The sequence below is a fragment of the Mesitornis unicolor genome, unplaced genomic scaffold, assembly GCF_000695765.1.
Source record: "Mesitornis unicolor isolate BGI_N332 unplaced genomic scaffold, ASM69576v1 scaffold1668, whole genome shotgun sequence".
Classification (NCBI taxonomy): Eukaryota; Metazoa; Chordata; class Aves; order Mesitornithiformes; family Mesitornithidae; genus Mesitornis; species Mesitornis unicolor.
The window spans coordinates 241786-263951 of NW_010201089.1; the positions used below are offsets into that span (position 1 = coordinate 241786).

The 22166-nt window shown below is 49.2% G+C and overlaps 2 protein-coding genes across 2 annotated transcripts in view; both read right to left on the reverse strand.

The window, feature by feature from the left end:
• The window catches only part of CAPN5 (calpain 5), a 34395-nt gene extending 12666 nt beyond the window's left edge, over nt 1–21729 (reverse strand). The window contains exons 1-2 of the mRNA XM_010189957.1: nt 21568–21729; nt 5453–5584 (exon numbers count right to left, since the gene is read on the reverse strand). Of these exons, the coding sequence (XP_010188259.1) occupies nt 5453–5584; nt 21568–21729 (294 nt within the window). The remainder of the gene's footprint in view (nt 1–5452; nt 5585–21567) is intronic.
• On the reverse strand, nt 1090–1569 carry OMP (olfactory marker protein). Its single transcript, XM_010189956.1, has one exon. The coding sequence runs from the start codon at nt 1567–1569 to the stop codon at nt 1090–1092; it is 480 nt and encodes a 159-aa protein (XP_010188258.1).
• Nucleotides 21730–22166: the final 437 nt, after the last annotated feature.

Consider the following 22166-nt stretch of genomic DNA (forward strand, 5'->3'; position numbering starts at 1 on the left):
CCTGCTCCTAAACTTGCACAGGTACCATCTCTTCTCTCTGCTCCCATGGCCACCCTGCCTCGGCATTTGGAGAGGGTAGGAGATACTGCTTTTTGAGCAAAGCAGTAGCAGGTTCCTCCTCTGTGGTCTGCAAAGTGCTCTGCAGCCTCACAGCTCTCTGTGGATGCTTCAGAATAAATACATTCATGAGTGCTTTAAGGCCACAATGCTGCACAAACTGCTTTTGCTGGAGGGTACTCACTGCTGGCTCAGACCTACAGCCTGCTCTGAGCTGCTGGCTCCCTTGCCCACCTCTGCACATACACGCACGCCTGCTCCAACCCATCTCAGGATCAACAATCTCCAGGCAGCACAAGGTGAGCATCGTGCTGGAGAACACCTCCCCACATTGACCCCCAGCTAGAAACGGTGATGGCTGTCAGGAAAAGGGTGGTCCAACCTCTCTGCACCCATTTGTCCAGTGGGTTTGCAATCTGCAGAATATGGCACGTCCAAATATACTCCAGCTTCATGGCAAGGTGATCCTCCATGGGGCTGGTCTTCAGAGACACCGAGCAGCTACAGTCACAGTGCAGCCTGCAAGTACTCGGCATCCTTGCAAGGAGAAGCACTCCACCACAAACAATCCCTCCCCTTTTGATGGCTAGGATTGAAACTGGAAGCCAAGGCTCTCTCCAGGTTGTCTATCCTGTTTCTAGTATGGCAATTTCTTATTTTTTCATCAGGCATTTGGTGCCGTAGTTGGAAGGTTTAGGGCAGCCTCATATTTCCAAGCCAGCAAGACCTTGTGCCAGAGAGACCTGGCGATTCCCTGCTGAATTCACAACCATGCAGTCTTATACTCTAGGCAAACACAGCAGCAAGTTCATGGCCCGTCCTCCCTCCTCCCTATCATTCAGACAGAGGACAGCATGTATGGGAAACGATTTGCAGGGGTGAGGGCTCCAGAAGCGCTGAGCTGCCCTCTGCTTTTTGTGACACCGTCTTTCAATGAAGAACCACATAAAAACTGAACCAAGAAATGAACTGAGACAAATAAAAACAAAGACAAAAGCATAGCTGGAGCAAGAAGGGCTGAGCAAGAGGGGATCAGGCTTTAAAAACAATGGAGCCCCTTAGCTGAGCTGGTTCAAGGCCATCAGTGAAAGCGAGGAGGAAATACATCACTTTGCGGACCTGGGCTAACTCCACTATCCGTTCCCCAAATTCCTGAGCATCTGCTTCATTGCATTCCACCTCCTTGGCCCCTGGCTTCTTCCAGAAAATGCCCACTGGCTCCAGCAGCTGCCGGTTCATAAGGTTGGTGAGATCAGGAGTCCAGTGCTGGGAGGTGCCGGTCACCGTGACCTTCCCAGGTCTCTCCAGCTGGATGTCCCAGCGAAGGAAGCGCAGGTTGTGCTGCTGGATGAAATCCACTCGGTAGATGTGCTCATTGGGATGCAGCAGCTTCTCGCCATCCTGGGGCCTCATGTTTTTTTGCTGCAGGCTCTGGAATCGCAGCCGCATGCACTGGGTGAGCTGGTCATCGTGAATGAAGGGCAGCTTGAGCGTCCCTGCCCCGGCTGCCATCACCTCAGCTGCTCCTCTGCTGTGTCCTCAGCAACGTTTGGCTCTCAAACAGGACACGCAGGGGGAAAAAGCCACCAAGCTCCACAGTCCCAGCAGTGCTAGGCAACCTGGGCCAGTGACGCAAAACACCCTCCGGGGCTTCCTCTGGGTGCCCTCCCGCCTCACTTGCAGATTAGGAACTGATGGTGCTGCTGTGCACGATAATCTATAGGGAAGGGATGTCTGATGTCAGCCTCCCTGGCAACCTCCCTGACAACCACTCCCAGCAAGCCAGAGCACTGCTCATTATCCCAAAAGGAAGGCAGGCAGCCAAGGATGCCACCCAACAGGCCTGGGTGTCTGGCTCATGGTGTCTCCATTTAAGGGTCAGAGAGAGAGCGAGCAGGATTTTCTCTCTATTGCCCCTACCCCTCCCAGGAGGAGGATTAAGAAAAAGGGAATAGAGAGAGAATAATAAAAATAAAAAAAAATGCAAACACTTGTCATGTTTGCAGGGCACTTTGAGAGCTCAAACTGTGTTAAATGGACTCCAGGAAATAGTTTTTTCAATAATATCTTTATAATAGGCTGTGCCATCACCTGAACTGTGTTACTCTTGATTCAAAACCACCCAGAATGATCCCTGGAAGGTATCACTTTCACTTCCAGAAGAGGTCCCATAAAAGACCACCAGAAACTGGTCTTGGCCAGACAAACCACAGACACCAGAAGCTCAAGGTGAGTCATTTTCCTGGGAACTGTCCTGCAGTCACCAGTCTGCTGTTACTCCTAAAGACCCAGAGCACACAGTCAAGAAAGCTAAGAGCTACACAGACCCATTCGAAGGTACAAAAGAGAGGTCTGAGGAAACCTGACCCTTCTGGTGTTCTCTGACCTCTTGCCTCACTTGTTTATTGGCTTTAAAACACCTTTAGCAGCAACCATTGATCCAACCCTTGGGTTTTTAAACTTAAAAACACCTTCACGTAACCCTGAAGACCTTTCTGAGCTGAGCTACATGTGACAACATCACACGGACCTTGCTTGGGCTGCCTTGTTTCTTTTACCCTCATATGTGATGGCAGTAGAAGGACCTTACATCTGATGATGGGGTCCATCCCCCAGGTACCATGTAATATTCCTTCCGTGCCCTGCTGTGATACAAGATCAGCCTTCAGGGTCTCCTGAAGCAATAACTAACCCCAGGTTGTAGAAGATCTGTGAAAAACGGACTTTGGGAGGTCAGTGCTCTCAGAGCCATCTGCTCATGGGATCACATCCAAGACTGCCCTGCACTGTAGAAGCAACTGAAGGGGAAGGAGGTGGAGATGCAGGGTTGTCTGAACCACCTGGCTTCACAGTCTGGCCCCTGTCCCTCGTTTGCTGAGCAATACCAGTGCAACCTGTGAGAGCACAGATCCACACAACCCTTCAGGACAAAGCGGTGCTGGAAATTATTTAAACTTCCCCCATTTCAAGGCCTTTATTTCTTTTCATAAGAGCTATACATCTCTGAAGGGCCACAGAAAGAATGTTATAGAGCCAGATCACACCTAAAGACATGCAGGGTCAGCCAAAACTCAGGAAATTAGAAAACAGCTCTAAATTAACTTCCAGTCCCTCAACCCACTCAGTGACTCAAACACCACAGGCTGAGTGGGAAGAAAGGACATGCAGGGAGCCTTGGGGTGAGCTGGAAGATAACGTGTGAATAAAGTCATCTCTTGAGATACACAGGGATATGGCTGGCCCATCCTAGTTCTTTGAAGACATTTCTCTTCCCCACCCTTGAGAGACAGTTTCACTGTTTGCAGTGGAGCAAGGGTCACAGACAGCCTCAGTTACATTCTGGTATAAATCAGGATTCTATTTTCTAGCAGCAATGGGAGGCCTGGGCCAAGATCCCTGTACTGATATTTCAGTGATACTAAAACCTACATCAGCATCTTTCAGCCCCTCCTGGACCCTGGATCAGAGATGTTTTAGTGTCTAATGACACTAAAACTAGGTTCTAAATTAGGTTTAAAAACCTAATGTTTTGCTGCCTTGTCTGTACTTTCAACTTACATCATCACATTGCTCAGTCAGGAACAGAGGTTTGCCCTGCAGCCATTGGGTTTTATGTGCAGAGGTGCCCAAGGGCCAAGAAGCACCTCCAGGTTTGTTATCACAACTGCACATGCAAATGAACCAAGGACCAAGAGGTCCATTATGCCTGGGCCAGCAAAGGGCTCTGAGATCTTCAGCAAGGACCATGCTCTAATGCCAGCACAGCCAGCAGAGCTGGTGTCTCTTTGGACCAAGGGGTTAATCTGTGCACTTCACATCTCCCATTTTGCTTTAAGAGCTGCTGCTGCATTTTATAGCCATGTTTAATCCTTGCAATTCATCATAAGTGCTCAAAGCACCTTGCAAAGTATGAGCAGACGTCCTATCTAATTCACAGCTCTTCAAAAGCAGCGCTGTGCTGAAGCATGTCTGACCAGAGCCCTGTAGTGAACATCACTGGGAGGGGAGGCTTGGGGAGAGGGCTGCAGCCTTTGCTTTTGCCAGAAAACAAACCTTTCTGAAAGAAAAAGGAAGCAGGCAAAGAAGAGCCTCTGAGAGTTAAGGACATGGAAAATGAGAAGTCACAAATACCCACAGCCAAAATTGCCAAGGGAGGAAAAGCAATGCCATTGGCGAACTGAAATAATGAGGTGTCCAAAGGGACCTGCCTTCTGTTTGGTTGACTTTTCCCAGGGCAGGGCTGGAAGTGAATGATGAGGAGGGAAGACAACTCGCCCACTCGCCCTTGGGAGATGCTGATGCAGAGGAACAAGCTAAACAACTCCTTGCACCACACCTGTAACCCACAACAGTCACCACAGCCATGGTGGGAGGAAACCTTACGCCTTATCCAGAAGCCAGCAACAGCAATCCTGTTCCCATGTAAAGAAAAACCTTGATTTTAACAGAAAATGGGGATGCCGCAACAAACGCAAATTCCTGAGCTCAGTGTTCCTCAGCCACATGCAGCAGAGACTGGAAGTACCACAGCACACAGAGCTGGTGCAAAGGAGTAAAGTGGGGGGAATATTCAGATCCTGTGGGTCTGTTGCAGTAGGAGGCTGTGAGTGAAGCAGGTGATGCTGTGTACACACACTGTAGGACTTATTGGCTGCCTTTTGTAGTAAAAGCTAGGAAAAGGTGCTTGCAACTTGCTGGTCTCTTGTTCTACATTGTCTTGGCTTTCACAGACCTCTTCTGCAGCTGAGGATGTGGCAGAGACGGGCCAACATCGTGGCACTGAGGGCCTCCTTCCCTCCCTGTACCTCTGTGGTTGATCCTCTGCTCTCCCACCCCTTGCTCTGGTGCAGCTCCTTGGTGGCTTTCTTTCCCACAGCAGAGTCCCTTTGGACCCCACACTCATAAAAGTACTGCTACATGGTGCAATCCAGCCTTGGGACATGCCAGGGGAAGCAGTGGCTTGGGAGAGATACCAATACCTTCAAATCACCCTAAGTGCTCCAGCGCAAGGTATCTCATTGTCAAGGTGGGCACACACTGAGCAGCCAGAGAGAGGTGACACCAAGGGAACTAGGGAAATGGGGCCAAATGCTGCAGCTGAGCATCCTGAATTTTGTTCTTCTTATTGTTTTTTAGGTTATTTCGGAGTGGGGAGGGTCAGATGTGGGATAAGGACAGCAGGATGGGACTTGATTCACTTAGTTAAGGAGAAATTGATCAAGGGTATGGTGACTGAATTTTCCTTGAAAGATAGTCCTTTAAAGGAGATTTTTTGCACGTGAACAGTTTTTCAGGACCTGAAGTATCCCTGAAGAACCAGTTTTTGAGCCGGACAAACACAACGTGTAGCCAAAGTGTAACAAAAGACTTTCCCCTGGCATGGGGAACCTCTTACCTTCTGCCACAGAGACTCCCGGGATGCCAGGGAGGAGCAGGCAGCCACAAACCAGCAGTTCCCAACCTGGCCCTGGTGTAAGTCATGGGAGCTGATCCCATCCACAAAGAGATGTGGATCATTGCAGATTTCCTGTGGAAGCAAGAAGACAGGGAAATCAGGAGCAAGGCTTCTTGGCAAAGGAAAATACCTTTCTCTCCTCAGGCTTCATTTAAATCTCAACTACAACTTTCTGATGGCCTTGCTCATCATATCAGTGGCAGGAGAGCTTTGCTATAATTATCGTTGGTGATAACAGTACATTTTCACACTATTTCAGCTCCAGTGACCCATTCCCTTTTCCAAGACCACCCTTTGTTATTTCTTGTAAGCCCTTCAGTTCTCTCTAACTCCATGACTGCTTTACAAGCTCCTACCTCTCTTGTTTTGCTCTGGAGAGCATGAGACCATCACCCAAAGCCACCATATCCCACACTGGGGCTTGTGGATCCATCTGAAACCAAAACCCTGCAGGAGCAGGGCAGAGCCAGGCATTTAGATGAGGAATCACAGTGCCTAAATCAGACAGTTCACCCAGGAAAGCTCAACACAGGGCTCAGCCATGGACACAAGAAGCCACATGTCCTCTCCTAGGAGGTCTGACCTTCCACATCTTAGCACAGGAGACAGAAAATTTGGTGAGTCAAAAGCTTTGCAGCTCAGAGCCAGGAGGATTAAATGTCCATTCTGACACCAAAACTAGCATGGTGGATTGTGGATGGTCACTGTGAATGAAGAAACTTGGGTAGGAGGCAGCTCGGAGGTGGCCTCATCCCTCCAACCCCTCCACATCACCTTTCCTCTGCCTGGCTCCTGCCACACTGCCCTCCCTTCTTCCCACTCCCACCCAGATCCTGGCCAAGAAAACACTTAAATAACACAGGGTGTTAAGCAAGCTTCATGTGAAACACTGCTCTTTTTTCAGTCTTTTCTCCTGATCACTTCAGTTTGGAAGGTCATGTCCAGCTGGAGGCTGGGAGCAGATGGGACAAAGAGCTGAGAAAAACTTTTTCCCTTTGGTATTAGATTTAATTTGAAGGAGGGAAAGGAAAGAAGATTTTTCTTCTCTCCCTATGTCCCCTAATTTTTTAGGCTGCCTACACCCAGAGTAACACATTCCCCCCCGACTTCACATGAGGACTTCCATTGCCCTGCCCATCTTGGGGAGGAACAGGAATCACTGCTTCGTAAGCACCTCCTGCTATTCCCACCTGAGCTCCATCCAGACACAAACTGGGCAGGGATCAAACCCAAGGGAGAGGACTAATCCTCTCCCGGCTGCTGGCGTTGCAGGAGGTTGGGAGAAGCACTAGAGGGAGGCAAGCTGACAGCCGCCAAAACCAAGAGCCACTGGCGCATCTCAGCATCGCTGAGTGCAGGCAGGGATGGGAGAGGAGCTGTGGGGTTCAACTCCTGTCTCACACTACCCAGGAGGCACCCTGCAGCAGGGTACATCCCTCCTGTCTGTGACAAGGATGTCTGCAAAATCAGCTCTTAGTGATCTCGCTCTGGGGGTAGAGGCACTGTATTTGCCCCATCTGAGGACCACAGCTGCCCTTTCTACTTTTGGGTAGAAATCTGCAGTGTACAAAAAAAAGGAGTCGCTTGGTATTATGCAGACTGAGGAGGACATGAAAGCCTGAAAACCACCGCCTGCTTGGCAGAAATTAGCATAGGGCAGAGGGTGTCAGATGCTCAGGGACCTTTCCTAAGAGCAGAGCTGCCAGTCAGCTGTGATTTCCCCATCACCAGGAAAGAGTTTGCAAATTAAACTCCCATGGCTGGTTATTTTAACAGAGGGAAGCCCTGTGTACTCATCAACAAAGCAGCCTGTCCTGCCACAGACGAGGGGTGCAGATCATTAGACCCTGCTGTCTTGGACCCATGGCAGCAATAAAAGTGCCACGGCTGGAAGTGCTTCTGCAAGGGCAGGCTCCCTCTGCAAATCACACCTCTCATGTGACTCAGCTCCTCTTCCCACTAACGCATATGGGTCCCTAAGGGCATATCATTCTTGAAGGATTCATTCAGGCAGCTCTTCAGATGCTGCAGTAGGCGTTTCCCATTCAGGAGCACACTTGGAAGTGGTGTTTCAAGGTGCTTTTGGTCCAGCTGAAAGCACACGTTTGTTCTACAACTTAGCAGCCCATTGACTTTTTAACCTCCTTCGCTCATAATGTGCAAAACCCCGAGGCAGTCTGCAGCTGAATTGGAAGTTTCCTAGGAGCACAAAGGTTGCTAAATGCCGCAATCATCTGCTATGGCAGAGGGTGACAGCCTCTCCCTTGACCCAGAATCTTGCATTCCTGGTGCCTGGAGATGCATCAGCCCTTGGAGAAGGAGTGATGCTTTGCACGAGGATCAGCCTAGCACAATATACAGGCCTGGCTGGAAGAAAACACCATGTGAACTCTGCACAAAACTTGTACAGATCTCAAAATGCAATATGAGTCTTCCCAGGAGGCCACCCTGAAGAGCAGAGGGGGGCTACCATGCCTCCCTGCAGAAGGACCACTCAGCATCCCAAAGACTGAGCGTGGTCCCAGTGGACTCCCAGTGGTCCTAAGCACAGAATCACCAAATCAATGCGGTTAGAAGGGATCTGGAGATCATCCATTCCATCCACCTACTTAAAGCAGGGTCAGCTACAGCAGGTTGCCCAGGACTGTGTCCAGTTGGGATCTGAGTATCTCCAGGGATGGAGACTTCACCCTCACGGTAAAAAAAAAAAGGGTTTTTTGTTTAAATGGGATTTTCTCTTTTCAGTTTGTTCTGTCTCTTGTGCTGTCATTGGGCATCACTGAGAAGTTTGGCTGTCTTCTTCATTCCCTGGCATCACACATTTATGCTTCCCAATATTAAATTATTTGGATTTGTCAGTCCCCACTGAAGCTGCTGAGCTCCTGCACACACATTTTGGCCCTGGCCTGGGCTGCATGGCCTTCAGTTCGCAGGGATAACATTCCCTGGGTGCTCTGCCTGTACTGAGGTGGGAGCAAGGGACCAAGGCACGGCTTCAGCGAGGCTGCAATGTCCCAGGATTGCACAGAGCCCAGTGGGGCCGTGGCATGAGACGCAGCACCTTCAGGGCCATGACACACCATGCCCACATGCAGAAGTGAGTGATGACCTATGGGGACTGGGTAAAAAAAAAAAGCCAAGGACAGCATTGCACAGAGTTTCCCTTCTCCTGTGGATGGAGCTGAAAGAGATAAAGGGCTTGTTTTGCAGCAAAACTGAATTGTTGGTATGTGCAGGGGGAGGAGAGAAGCAGGGATTGTAAAAGGTTATTACCTTGGTTTTCCCCTCTCCCTCCTGCGCAGCAGACAGAAACCAGGTGAGCAGTAACATTTACCCAGGCGGGCGCTTCTCCAAAAAGCAAACACTATGTCACCCTCCCAGTGCCACGACCCCAAGAGAAGACGGCAGCACACAAACCCGCACACCCATGGGGCCTTTTGGGTTCGGGTATCAGCCACTCCAGAGCCAGCTCAAACTGCCCCATGGCACCCAAGGCTTCAGCAAACAGTGAGTCTGTCCTGTGCTTCATCTCACTGCAACCAGCTCCTGGGTCGTGGTGCTCCCAGTCTGTACACAGATGGTGAACACCAAGGAGTAGGCGGGGGACACCTGAAAGTTATGGCTGCAGGGAATCTATGGCTTTGATATGTTGCTCTTAACTCCACCTTGGCCAAGAGAGCCACTCACCTCTTCACCCCCAAGAATAAACTGTCTTGGAGTAAGTGCCAAGTAAGCCTAGGCACCATGAAAGCTGATTTGCCCTCCCTAAAAGTGGCTGCTGAAATGGCCACTGAGCTCCAGGCAGCAAAATACAACTTAGAGAAAGCCTGTGCGGATGGTCCCATGGAAAGATATAGGCTGATAGCACAGGGAGGGCCAAACTGGTGATTCAAAGTTCTGGTGAGTCTCATACTCCTTCCCACATCCTTCCCCCTGCACGGGACAGAGGCGGAAACCGGAGCCAGGGCTGGGGGAGGACTTTGAGATCCCTGTCGATGAGGGATTGCAGATGGACAAGGTCTGGCTTATGGGAGCCCAGAAGAGATCTGTGCCAGTTTGTTTCCTCTAGCTTTGGGTTACTGAAGTCCATTAAGGAAAAAAAGACCCAATCAGTGCAATTATCTTGCACTTGGTGGTGTAATTTTGCCTCCCACTGAAAAGCATGTGGGCTTTTCCTCTCCTCTCCCCTTGGGTGCTCTTTCCCCCCGGCACACACAATTTCCTTCCAAATGCATTTAAACCAGAAACTATCACCCTCATCGTCTCCAACAAGTCCAATTCCACACTGGGTAGTAATGAGCAAATCACTCTCTAATTTGCTTTATAATTGGTGACTGTCTTAATCATAAATGTTTCCCAGTGCAGATTTCTGAGCTTTAGAGTCACTGGGGATCTGGATCGTGTCAAGCCAGCTGTGGGGAGGGAAAAAGCTAAGGGGGGGAAATAACCATGTGAGATACAACATCTGCTGCACGCCAGGACCATTTTTTGCTAACAAGATTTTGCAAGGAGCAGACTACTCTAATTGCATTGCAGAGCCTGGCTGTTTCAGGAACAATGCCTGCATTCAGACTTGCAAAATCAGCAGGATAATCTATTAGTGTTGCTGTGCTTCCCTGCTTCCCCCTCCTGGGCAATGGGGAAGCAAAAGGATCCCATGTCTTAAATGTCACTCACACAGCCAAGAGAACCAGAGGCGTCCAAGCACAGTGAGCCATGGTGACACAGCTCACACAAAGGTCCCCGCGCTGCCTTGCTGCAGGTACCTGCGTTGGAATGTGATTTTGCAAAAAGGGCAATTAAAAACTGCACCAGGATGACACAGGGAAGAGAAATGGGGTGAGTTTAGAAATCCCGGGATCTGTGTTTTGAGAGGGATTATAATTTCCTTGGTAGCTCAGTTTCTCACACACACCGAAGGGCAGGCTTGGTTGGCAGTACCTACACCCTGTAAAACTGTGAGTTTGTATTGCCTCAGTCAGCCATCCCTAACGCTAACCCACCCTGAGTATCTCAATGCATACATGTTTGTATCTGTTATCAGCTCCTACCCCATGCACAGGGTGTTGGACACTCCACCCACAGCAAACAGGACTTACTTGTAAAGGGAGGCATCAAAAAAATATGACTCTGCTTGCGTATCTCAGCACCACACCGTGCCATTTGTTTTGGCACCAGAAAGAGCAGAGATTTTGGCAAACAAGATCTAAAGGTCAATTTGCAGGCTTAGCAGCCTTGACAGGTCCCTCTGCGCTTTTCTCTCTCATGTATCCAAAGTATAAAGGCACCAAAGAGCTCTATGCTAAAGCAAGGAGACGCAGAGAGATGCAACATGCTGTGAGAGCACTGCATCTCCCCAGGAGCAGGCGGAGAGGGAGAGGGATGGGAAGGAGACTGGAACAAGTGCAGAGACCTTGGACCCATCATTCCCTTCCCGATCCTCCCTCCCACGCTCTCCAGGGATGCACTCTTGGAAAGCCTCACCATTACTCAGCCCAGGACTTCTTCAGCCTCTACTCAGCCAAGGCTGATGCAGAGGCCAGCACAGCCTGGCTTTTAGCACCTCCCTGCATTTGGACGCAGCCCTCCCTGGATTGCATCTCCCAAAGTGAGCTGTTTTGGTGCGTTTGGTTACAGAGCCATTAAGAAAAAACACTTTCTAGATCCTGACAGCCCTGAGATTTGCAGATCTCAGCTCCAAAGCAGTAAAGTCTTCACATGCCTCACTGACAAACTTGGGGTTAGGATGCTCTGAGCAGTGAGATGACAGGCCTCAGGTTACTCTGGCCAGAGGACGAAGTGGTCCCTCTAGTGCAGTCCAGCCACTGTATGGGCCATTGTTTCTTTGTGGAAATGATGTCATCTGGCTCGTTTTCAACCTGCACCACCTGAGCCAGCCTGATCCTTATGAATGCACACAATGACTGTCCTGCAAAGTGAAGGAGGAGACACCAAGTAAATGCAGCAGCTGTCAGGGATGGCTCCATCTGGATCTCCATCCCTCAGATTTTATTACATGTAGGTAAAGGCTCTAGGGAGCTACACCAGAGAGGTGGAGGAGGAGAAACAAAAATAAGCACCCATGACTCTTTTAACCTTAACATCTTATGACAGATATACCCCTCTGATTCACCACAGTGCTGCTGGCCACCTTCTCGCAAGTCCGCCCATCCTCCATCCTCCCCAGTCCTCCCCAGTCTTGAGTTCTTCTACAGATCTCCTTTGATCAAGCCCCTTGGGACGTTGCTAAGAGCTTGCAGGGTGAGGAATAACCCTGGTTTGGCAGCATCATGGGTTTAAAATACACCCGTCCTCCAAAGCCCATCCTCTCTCTGTGGCATGCTGCACCCTCAGTTGTGCCAGCACTTCTAGTTGTGGCATCTAACCTCAACCAGAGGAATTGCTTTCACTTGAAATTATCCGCATCAGGCCCCAGATTTGTTTCTGGGGAGGTTCACAGTCATGCTGGTACAAGTGAGGGACCAAGAACCACAGGCATGAGCCATAAGGATGTTCCATAGCTTGCACCACTTTTGAGCCATCAGTCCCCACCCTGGAGGACATGGTGGTGGGGACATGTTAGTGGGAAGAAAGGAACCTATTCAAGTACGCCCCACTGTGAGAAACCACAGTATTTTGGGAGGAATGGTCCAGAACTGCCCACTCATCACAAAGTTATTGTGAAATCCTGGAGCAAGTTGATGTGGCCACAAGCTTGGCTGCAGCATTTCTGCCTCCAAGTGACATAATTCAGGCTTGGCACTTGTGCCTGCCAAATGCTGTCTCGTCTGAATCCCAATTCCTGTGTCTCACGGAAAGCCAATCTTCTAAAACAGGATTTAGGAATCTAAATCATGCAGGGGATTTTTGTTGTTTCACTGGTTTTTGTTGGTTTGGTTTTTTTTAATTATCCCAAGAGCCAAGTTATTGAAGGGAAAAGAAAGAACCAAAAGCTGCAAAGGAAAATTACCTCCACTCTCCACTGTGCATATCTCAGATCAAAACCTCCTAACTACTTTTCCATGGGGATACCTCTCACATTGTCCTTGAGCCATACTGTCCTAGGGTGAGGAATTACCCTTTAGTTTGTGATTATGTCATATTTATCACACAGCAACACCTCAATCCAAGACCAGGATTTGACCCTACCACAGTCTAAATTAATCCCTGACTATGCAATGACGATAAAGAGGTTACCATGAGTTTAAACCATTTAAAGAAATTACTTCCAGCCCACACCTAGTCTGGTTATTCATACCCTGGGTGTAGCTTTACAAGCAGAGAAACCCACTTTATGAGATAACCACCCTCTAGAAATATGCACTCATAAACTTCTGCTAGCAGGGAGAAGGGACAAAAAGGGACATTATTTAGAGAAAAAGAGTCAATATTCAGCCACCAGGAAAAGGATGAGCTCCTGACACTGCTGAGAGAAGGAAGTGGAGAGTAACTTGGCAGCAGGGTTGGGCGTAAGCATCCAGCGTTAGCTTGTGCTGGCTGGCACCTTCAGCTGCCAACACCTAAAGCCTTTGTCCTTTCTCAAGGGTGGTTTTCATTCTCCTCCAGTCCCCCAATTGCCCCTGTTCAAGACTGGTTTGTCCAAAGAGCTTCCTGGGACACAGAAGTGAGATGAGCACCAGGTCCCTACAACCACATGTGGCAGTGAGACAGCGTGCAGGTTGAGGATGGATGGCCATGAGCATGGGTAGGACAGTTGAGCAAGGCAGCATCATACCAAGGAATTCACCCTCCTCGTTGTGTTTCAGCACACACAGGTCTAAATTATTGCATTGTGTTAAGTGCCTTTGCTCAGGACAAAAATCCCATCCCACCACGCTTCCCTGCGTAGCACACCTTAGTCTGCCTCATAAACAGGTTTTTAATCTTTGCAGGTCTTTGGGGCAGTATTTGCACAGTCTCTGTGTTAAATTATATATCTCAGAGGAGAAACGGTGCCATTCCATTTACTGTTAAATTGTGTTGGGGTTTTATTTTAAAAGGGGATGACTTGGAGAATTTAATTCTCTGTACAAATAATTCAGACAGTGTCAGTCATTTGGCAGCAAAGGAAGGACAAGCCCTTGCCCTGGGGTGTTTACAAAGACAGACGCTACCTGCATTTATTCATCCCAGGTCAACCCATTGGTGCTCCTGGACTGGATAGAAGTCCAGGCTCTGCTGAGCAAGGCAAGATGATGGAGAGAGTGTTTGTACCTACTTCTTTACAGGTGTAGGTATCCCTCTGCCCTAAATACATATGCATTACAGGGTATTTAAAGAAAACAGAAATGCAGAAGCAAGCAAGCGTACATACACGATTCAAGGGGTATATGCTGAAGCTAAGCCAATTCACACCAAAAAAACCCCCAAACAAACCAAAAAAGCAAATGCTGAGGCGGGGACTGGTCTTTAGAGCAAGTGATCCAGAGCTGCAGTGGATTTTCCTCTCCTGGAGAAACAAAAGTGGATGGTGCTTAGAGGAAGCAGGTCAAGTTTAGTTCAATGGGGATTTAATTCAAGGAAGTGCCATGACCTCTCCTTACGCAGATATCAGCTGATGCATTGACAATGGTTTCCTCATGCTTCAAATCCACCAGACCAAGGAAACTGCTCCTTTTCTGCTCCAACTGCAGGGCCAGCGTGGCTCTGGCTGTCGTCCTCCCACCAACGCTTCTTTTTATTAGTTTCTTTCTTTAACCACTTCCTGCAGCAACTGGAGTCAGCCCTCGGTTTTACTGCACCTCATGTTTTATTTTCCTTCTGCAAGAGGCAGCACCATGCCTGATCAGGTCTTTTTAAGGGCTTCAGCAAAAGGCACTTGTTCCAGCAGCACCAAGCATGCCCTTAAGGCAAGGCAAATCACCCTAAAATCCCATCCTCTCTGAGAGCTCAAAAATTTGGGTTCACAGACAGTGCAGCACCTCCCATTTTGTACCAAGACTAAAAGCCTGGGCTGATCCAAGGCATAGCTAGCTCTGTACATGCTCCACAGGATAAATGTGCCCCTATTGTACCCCAGAGCCAAATCTGGGAGGATTTGCACTCCCATGGAGCTGAGAGGGCAGCGGATGCCCAGGGCTCCTTTCTGCGACACCCTCTGCTACCACTGTGCCCTTCTCCATCACCAATACAATAATTTCTAGACACTGACACACAGTTGCATTAAGAAGCAGGCAATTAATCTAATCCACTGATTTTACTGTTGGTTTTGCATTTCAGGCCGTGTCCTTCTGATGCTGACGACAGAGCAGACTGGCTGGCTAACTTCTTATCGAAGGCTGCAGTGAGCCATACTCACGCCGGGCACAGCTTATCAACCCCTATCCTCATCAGGGCAAAAGGGGAGTGCGTGTTTGCCTGGCACCATGGGGCTGTGGCCCTGTGTTGAGATCTGCTGGAACACCGTCAGGGTCAGCATCACGTTCAATGAGAGAAGAAACATTTTAAAATAAGAACAAGTAATAATAAAAGTGATTTTGTTCATCCTTGAGGGGACAGGAGGTGGGGCAGAGAAAGCCTGTGAACGGATTAAAAATGTAAAAACAAGGTCAATTCAGAGATTGCAGTAAATAGTGACCAAATCCTTTCCTGGCAAGGAGCAAGCAGACTGGCGATCGGCTGCAGGCTTTACAGAAAACGGCACATAAATTAACATGCGAGCAGCTCATAAATTTCTAAGCTGAAAAACACAAAGGGCAGGAAGGACTCTGGCTCCCGTGATGGATCGCAGATGGACAACAGACCCTACTGGAAGGAGACAATCCCTTAGTCCATCCAGCAGCACAGAGGGGCCAATGCTAACTAAGAGCATCCTCCGGGCAGGACCAAAACCTATTGAGACAGGCCAAAGAGCTGCAAAAAGCTGAGCAAAGACACCTCTGGAGTGCAGGTACCAGAGGTTAGCATTTCTGGCAGAAAAGAGCCCAAGTGGGGCACCAGAAGGTTATTGCTCCCAATGACCAGTACCATTTTAACTGCCTCAGAGCAAAGAACTGCAAGAGCTTAACCTCTGTCTTCCCCATTATCTTCACCCTTGTGTTTTTGACAGCTTCCCAGCCTGCACTATACACTGGGGAAAAGACCTTTTAATGCAGAAGCTTGCGGGCAGGCAAGTGCCGGTCCTGCTTTTAGTGAATTAGTTCATTGACTCCTTTCCCTTCCAGGAAAACCCTGTGGGGATTGATTGTATAACCCTCACTCAGCAAGTGAGAGGAGCTAAGTGCTTAATAATGCAAGGAAAAAGGGATCTGAGAGATGCTCTCCCATCCTGCAGCACCTCTTCATCCTCCAAACACAATAACATCGAATTCAGGATACAATGTATATAATGGACAAAACCCCTATACACAAGTCAGGCTGGATATTTTTCAGGCTGATGGGAAGTGGCTACTGGAAAATCCTATTTTCTCAGTTTCTCTTGTCTGGCTGGAAAAAAAAAAGACAAAAAGGGGCTGTGAATGAGAGCCTCTCTCCCCAGTGCCACAGTAGGGCTGAAAACACCATGCCCCTACTGCTCTAAGACCTCTCGCTTCCCACATCTTTTTCCAAAACACCTGGCCTCTCTGCCTCCCACAAAAGTACTCTGTCTCCAAAACTTTCCCCTCCAAATGATATTGCCTTCACCCAGATAAACTAATATTGCCATTTAGCAAGAATCTACGTTTTTGCTCTTTAATCACTGACAACCTCCCTTGACAATTTCTGCAGATAACTCAGTGCTTGCAATCTGGAGAGATATAAAACCACTGAGAAACAGGGTTGGAGGCAAAACTCTTCCCCTGAAGGTAGGAGGGTGTAGACTTCATCCAAGAGAGTTTCTCTGGTGTTTGCAACCAGCCAGGCTTGAACTTAGCAGTGCAGAAGAGGAGCTCAACCATCACCACATGTCACCTTGAGCCACCCAGTCACTGTAACAACAGCCGGCCTGGAAACCTTCATGCTTCATCACAAGCTCTCCTGTTGCACCACCTTTGGTACAGCTTGGTGCTGAGTTGCCACCTGCCCCCCTCCAAGCATCTTTAGGATCTCTTGTCCCACCACTCTGCACCTTAGAGAAGACCAAGGGGTGCTTCTGCAAGGTCCTGCGACACACAGGGAAACACTCAGCACACAGCAGCCCACTCTGCCTCCCAGAACAGGGAGGAAAAAAAAACCTTCTCCAGGCTCAGCTTGGCCCCTGGAAAGAGATGAAGGATCAGAGCATGGCATTCATGTGGTTCAAGATCACATCTGTGAATGGTGTAAGCCTCCCACCAGGCTTCATTTGCTTCCCACAGGAGTATAGTGAAGTCCTGTGGCTGGTGACCAGTCTCAGCAGCAGGGCATCACTTGGTGGACTGAACCTGAACCACATGGCTCTCCTTGTTAATGAGGCAAGCCCTGGCTAACACCCAGGGATAGTAACAACCCTAATGTAACTTTGTACCAATCTCATGGTGTCACCAAATGAGAAGAACTTCTCAACACCAACGTGATGCAGATAAGGAGACACGTCTTTATTCAGTGCTGGGGAACGTGGGGCATTGCTTCTCCAAAACGTGTCCCGTATTTCAGCAAAATCAACAGTCTTTTATACTAGAAGTTCCACAGATCCATGGTTGCACAAAATCATTTACATAAAATGCTCGCAACATCATTGGATAAGTAAATTATAACTTCATGCTTTTCCTTGTTTCTAATGCAATCGTTGGTTCTTTCTACTGATCACTACTGATTGAAATTCAAATCAAGATTGGATGGGTAACGGGGTCTCCAAGCAGCGTAACCGGTTTCCATAGTGAGTTTCCTTAGTTTCCCGAAACAAACTCATTAAACACAGTAACTAATACATAATATTGCTAACATTGCAATGCTAAGGTTACTGATTTCCATAGAATCCTAACACACAGCATTTCAATAGGTAATACATCAAAATCTCCAAGACTACATCTCACAACAAATTCAACTTTAACATTGGTTGCTGCAACAATGGCATCCCTGGAAGCCACCTGTGCCCAAGAAGAAAGTTTGGGAAGGCAACGATTAGAAGAGATGAGCTGTTTTCCCGCAGGCGAGATGATCCTCTTCCACCCTGGACCATCACTGGTTTTATCCCAGGGGATCAACAGACACAGCTGGGTGCACCAGATCTCCCTGGCACCCTTACTTCTGCCTCCCAGCTTGCGTCTCATCCATCCCCTTCTTTTCAGCACCACTCCTCCCCAGTTACCTCACTCCCAACAGCCCAGACCAGCTCACCCAATGCACAGACTAAAACTCCTGCTCCTGTGCTGCACTGCCAGTGTTTCTGTCTCAAATGGCAAAACCCAGAGCTTGAGGATCAGGCTAAGACTTTCTCTGCGGGTGGTACTACCTGCTCAAATACAGAGATCTCCCTTTCCTTTGTATGGGAGCAGGCGGAGTGTGAGGCAGAAGGAGCTGGGCTTAGTCCAAAACACTACGTTTAATTTCTAATGCAATAGTGAAGTGCTGCTGCCAGAAAAAGCCACTGATGCTGCCCTAGCCAGCTCCAAAATCTGCTTTGGCTCTGTAAAGAGCAGCCAGTCTCATTTTTTAAGTAGAAACACTAAAATAAAGCTCTTCGGGACCCCCCCTCCCAGCTCAGGCTGATGCTACGGCTCCCCTCTCTCCCATACATGCAAGCAATTAGATTTCGCTGTGCTGCATCACAAAGATGCCTGGCAAACAACTGCTGAAGCCAAAGCCCTATGAGAGGACTCAAACAGCTGCTCCCTCTGCAAAGATCTGGCAGCCAGAGCAGGGCTGGAGGCCAGGGGAAAGCAGGGAGGGAGGGAGGGAGGACACCCCGCTGGAAAGGATGCGGCTGAGCCTGCTCCAGGAAAGGCTGCAACGCCAGATGCAGGAGGCAGCTGAAGCAAAACAGCCCAACTGGGGAAGGCTTATCCATGAGGCTGGTCCTTCAGCCTCGTCTTTCCCCCCCCTACCCAGAAAAAAACTTCAAGCAAAAGGGGGAGGCTTTGGGAGCACATGGAGGAGCAGAAAATATGAGGGCAGGTCCTGGTAGGATAGCAAGGGATGCACACACGAGGGATGGGCTGCTTATATCTGTCTCAGTGTCATGTAAGTCTATGGGGATGAGAACCTGACTCTGCCAAAGTTCATTCCCATCACCCATAGGTTGTAGGTTGTTCACTACAGTCACTTTTCACACGCAAGTGCTCTGCCTGAAAAAGTTAGCTCCTACGGTATCACTTCTCTGCATGGATCACAAGTAACAGCCTTTCTGAGAAAGCAAACAGTTGTTTTTAATAGCTGATCCCTTTTATTTCCACTCTGCTCTCATAGCAAAGTTTGAGGCACGATGAGCTCTTGTGTTTTATCATGTGGTTTCAGCTGAAACTCTCCACAACAAACCGTGGCCATGGCTCTGATAGATAACAGAGGTGTGTCCACATCATCCCCTCCCCACAGACAGCATCCCTGGGCCTGGCAGGCTCAATTTCTGGGTCAGGGAGTCCCCAAATCAGCACTTGCCAAAAGCTGGGAGTATCACTGTTGGTTCTTTTCTAAATGAGAATAAAATGTGATTGCCTCAGGAAATATTTGCTGGTTGTACTAGAAAGAGGATGCTGTAGGGACTTAGTGTGGCTTAATAACCGTACCATGCAATTACCACACAAGCAGAGCAGTTGATTTGAATTTCATGGACATTTTTGGCCCTACTGAATACTTCATTAAACTGGAGAAGCTGATGGTGTTTTCCAGCAATCTTGCAGACAGCAAAGTGGTGAGAGATATAGCAAGAGCCTGAACACCCAGATGCACTGCGTTTGCTTTCTTGCAGAAGATTCTGGGACAATTGCTGGGCGCTCTCCCTCAGAAAGTCAGTGTGAATTCAGCCAGAATTGGGTCCAGCAACTAAAAATGTCACTTTGCATTGGCTGGCTGGCACAAAGCAGTTCTCCTCTCTGTAAAATTCAGTCACTTTTGCCAAAATGGACAACTGAAAGGAAAGAACCTGGAGAAGTTCTTTAGAGAATGAGGCCTCTGGAAACTTCAGCAGTAACCAGGGCATGTGTGAGCTCAAATTCTTTTTTCTGGCAATTCTGTAGTCACGGTAGCTAGGCAGGTCTGGTCAGACAATCCTACGAGACAGCAGCATCAAGGAGACTGCTATTGCTCAGCACAGACTCCTGGTGCCGGAATTGCTGGCAAAGTTCCCTTCTTCTGGTGCAAAAGCTGTGAAAGAGGGACCATCTCCACCTCTAGTTAAGGATGCAGAACCTTGCTTGCATGTAGGACCCACTTCCAGCACCCATTCCCATGCCAAAAGGAGCTCCTGTTCAAACTGCAGAGCTGGCTGGTTGGAAAGCACGTGGATTCACCCCATGCTTCAGCAGGGATGAGATTGGACTGAGCTGAGCATGCCACCACACACGTGAAGACCAGGAGGTACAGAAACCTCTCATATAAAGACCTCATGGAGCAGGGCAGCAGCAGGATGATGCCCTGCTGGCCAACCTCATGTCTTTGTAAGCAAGAGCTGATGCTACAGGCCTGAACACCAAGGGCTGCAAGTGAGCTAAAAGCCAGAAAAGCCGATGGAGAAGAGGTGGGTCACCTGCTCAGAAAAGGTCTCCCTTCTCCCTGAAAAGATGCACCAACAAGTCTATGCATGACAAAGTCTGAAAGTCATTTGTGACCCATGCAGCAAGCTCTGGGACATAGATGCTCAGCAGAAGATGAGAAAACTTTGCCCCACTACAGCTAGATCCAACTCTCCATCATTAGACCTGAGGTGGAATTAACATATGTCTCTGAATGCAAATCAGCAAGGGGGTGTCAATTATATCCCTACCTTCAGTCCTACATAAAGTTGTTCAGAAAGTCTTGGGCATCATCTAAATGTGTGTCATGCAAGGGATTTTCATGTTGTCCTCCACAACGACCCCAGACCATGGTGGACCCTGTCTTCAGATGCGCACAGAGCATCTTTCCAGCCCAGCAGAAAAGGGAATAAGTTAAAACACGCACAGAACCTTGCACAAACCCCATGTCCAGGCAGAGCTGGCATGGAAAAGCCCAAGACAGAGCATAGGGAAGCAAGACCTCCTCCCACAAGGGGCTCAGCCCCTCCTGCCACACAGAAAGGCTCAGTTCAGCTCCATCCCTCCCTTCACACAAAGCCTTTTTGTCCACCCCTCCCCAGGCTGCCCTCACCCAGACAGATGCAGCTCTGTCTTGCAAAAGGCCAGCTGATTTTCTGGGCTGCTGGCTGGGTGAGGAGGATAACAGCAGCTCAGGCCATCCTGCCACGCTGAAATGCCGTCAGGCTGCGTGTGAAATAGCACGGGCTGGGCGCAAGGGCTGCTCTTCCCCACAGGCAACAGGGAGAACCAGGTGCATTAGATGCTGTGGTATCGGCTGTCTCCAGTCGCAATTATTGTTGCTCTCTGGGATGCCTTGTATTTCATGGCTGTTGGACAACTGGCCTCATGGTCGACCCCAGGCAGATGGCCATGCCAGGGGATACAAATTCCCCACAACCTGCCTCCATGCCTGACACAGCAGTGTGGAGGACACGCAGAGTGCTTTTAGCAAAGGACATGCAGGGAACATGGGTTTGCACAGGAGAGGAAGGATGGGTTAGACCACCTACCTCCTGAAGACTCCAAAACCACTTCACCTACACAAAGTTTATCTTCTTTTCCCTTTCCAAATGGACCACCAAAAATATTCAGAGATAACCCTTTGCCCTGCTGGACCCACCAGGCTTAACAAGAGTGCCCAACACCAACCTGGCTGAAAACCATCTCTGTTTTATCCATGGGGAAACTGAGTCACAGAGTAACCTCCTTTGCTCCTGGGGAGCACTTTACTGGGGGCACAACAGCTTGGATCTGGGTGCAGCAGGTCTCCCTGGCATCCCAGAGGTTCATGATGCCAAGCCTGAATACATAAACCCTGCTGGGGAGAGGTGATGTTGGCTGGGGCTTGGCACCCTCGGTGAAAGATGCACTGTGCACTTTTGGGAATGCCTGAGAGCAGAGATGGTGGAAAGCACTGCTGAGGAGCAAGGGAACAGGCACACTTACTTTCGGCCGCTTCCACTGGATGCCCTGGATCCTTGACTTGTAGAAGAGCGAGTCATCGTTGGCAGGGAAAAGTGGGTCCTCAAAGAGTTGCTTCCTCCGCTGACACTCCTTCTTCAGGGAGGTGTAGCGCTGGTTCTCGTATGGCTTCACCGAGGAAAACATCCTTCCCCACCGGCTCTGGGAAGAGAGGCAGAGCAGGAGTGAGGTGGGGCAAGGTCTGGCCAGGGATACCCAGTCCTCCTCCATAGCATCTGGGTGGCAGGACCAAGACATCATGGCTGGAGACAACCACCCAGCCTGCATCTCTGCCTTCCCCAGATCTGTCCGTTCTGCATTACTAGACCCCACATTTATAGTCACATGAAGCACCTCCTGCACACTCAAGGAGGTATCAATGTGCACCATCACCAGCTTAAACAGGCAGGGAAAATCCTGCATCCAGATGGGTAGAGATGGATGACTCCTCAAAGCTCAAGCATACCTTGCACATCCTCTGGACATGGGACTCCCATTTCCCCCAAAGCTGGCCGAACACCACCAAGACAGGCACAGCAGGAGATGTGTGGTGTCCTGCCTCTTAGTGAATTCATAACTCATTT